Source organism: Otolemur garnettii, unplaced genomic scaffold (genome assembly GCF_000181295.1).
Source record: "Otolemur garnettii isolate 467f Iridium unplaced genomic scaffold, OtoGar3 scaffold00174, whole genome shotgun sequence".
NCBI classification, from domain to species: Eukaryota; Metazoa; Chordata; class Mammalia; order Primates; family Galagidae; genus Otolemur; species Otolemur garnettii.
In genome coordinates, this window is record NW_003852569.1 from 2,035,774 (window position 1) to 2,036,836 (window position 1,063).

Sequence of the window (1,063 nt, forward strand, 5' to 3'; positions counted from 1 at the left end):
AAAACAAACAAAAAAAAAAAACAGCTGGGCATTGTGGTAGGTGCCTATAGTCCTAGCTACTAGGAGGCTGAGTCAAGAGAATGGCTTAAGCAAGAGTTGGATATTGCTGTGAGCTGTGACGCCATAGCACTCTACTGAGGGCAACATAATGAGACTCTGTCTCAAAAAAAAAAAAAAGAAAAAGAAAAATACAGTAGCAAACATTTTTCAAAGCTTCCTATTACATAAAATCTTAAAATAATGATACCAAAGGCAGACTGAAATGATCTCTGAGCTATCCTTTAGTTTCAACTCTCCATGTTCTATTTTTTTATTATTATGGTATATGTCTTTTTTTTTTTTTGAGACAGATTTTTGCTATGTTGCCCTCGGTAGAGTCCCATGGCCCCACAGATCACAGCAACCTCAAACTCTTGGGTTTAAGCTATTCTCTTGCCTTAGCCTCCCAAGTAGCTGGGACTATAGGCACCTACCACAACGTCAGGCTATTTTTTTTGTTGTAGTTGTCATTGTTGTTTAGCTGGCCCCAGCTGGGTTTGAACCCACCAACCTGGGTATATGTGGCTGGCACCCTACCCATTGAGCTATGGGCACTGCCCCTTTCTTCCTCTTTATTTCTCACTCATCAGAGTCACATAGTACATGATAACTATCAAATTGATTTTCTTCTACTTACTTGGGTAAGACATGATGGTCAACAAGTATGAGGGTGAGTTGGCCAGCCTGGTGCAATGCATGGAGGTCAATCTCATCCCGAAAAATCAAGATGGCCTCTGGAATGTTAACCTTATGAAGGAAGAAGACGTTGTCACCTCGTAGAGGTAGCTCAGAACGTTTTATGTTTAAAACAGGCACAAAGACTTCCTCTGCCTCAGTTGTCTGAAAAGGAAAGTGAAAAGATGGTATCATGTTTTAGAATACATGGGGAATAGTAACAAGACTATTGAGACCAAAGGAAACACAATCTTGGGTAAGTTACCACCTTTTTCAAAACCACAGTTACCCAGTCTATGAAAATAAAAGGAAGACTCTTGCCCTTCTTCCTCTTTTTTTTTTTTTTTTT

The 1,063-nt window shown here is 39.7% G+C and overlaps 1 protein-coding gene across 5 annotated transcripts in view; it reads right to left on the reverse strand.

Annotated features, from left to right (window-relative positions):
• Positions 1-1,063, reverse strand: part of PRUNE1 (prune exopolyphosphatase 1) — a 32,664-nt gene that overhangs the window by 18,902 nt on the left and 12,699 nt on the right. For 4 of the 5 annotated variants that reach the window (XM_012811793.2, XM_003800391.3, XM_023519439.1 and 1 more), the window contains one exon: positions 677-879. In XM_012811793.2, coding sequence (XP_012667247.1) covers positions 677-879 — 203 coding nt within the window. Of the gene's footprint in view, positions 1-676; positions 880-1,063 lie in introns of those variants that run through there. The other variant, XM_023519440.1, reaches the window with a different exon arrangement.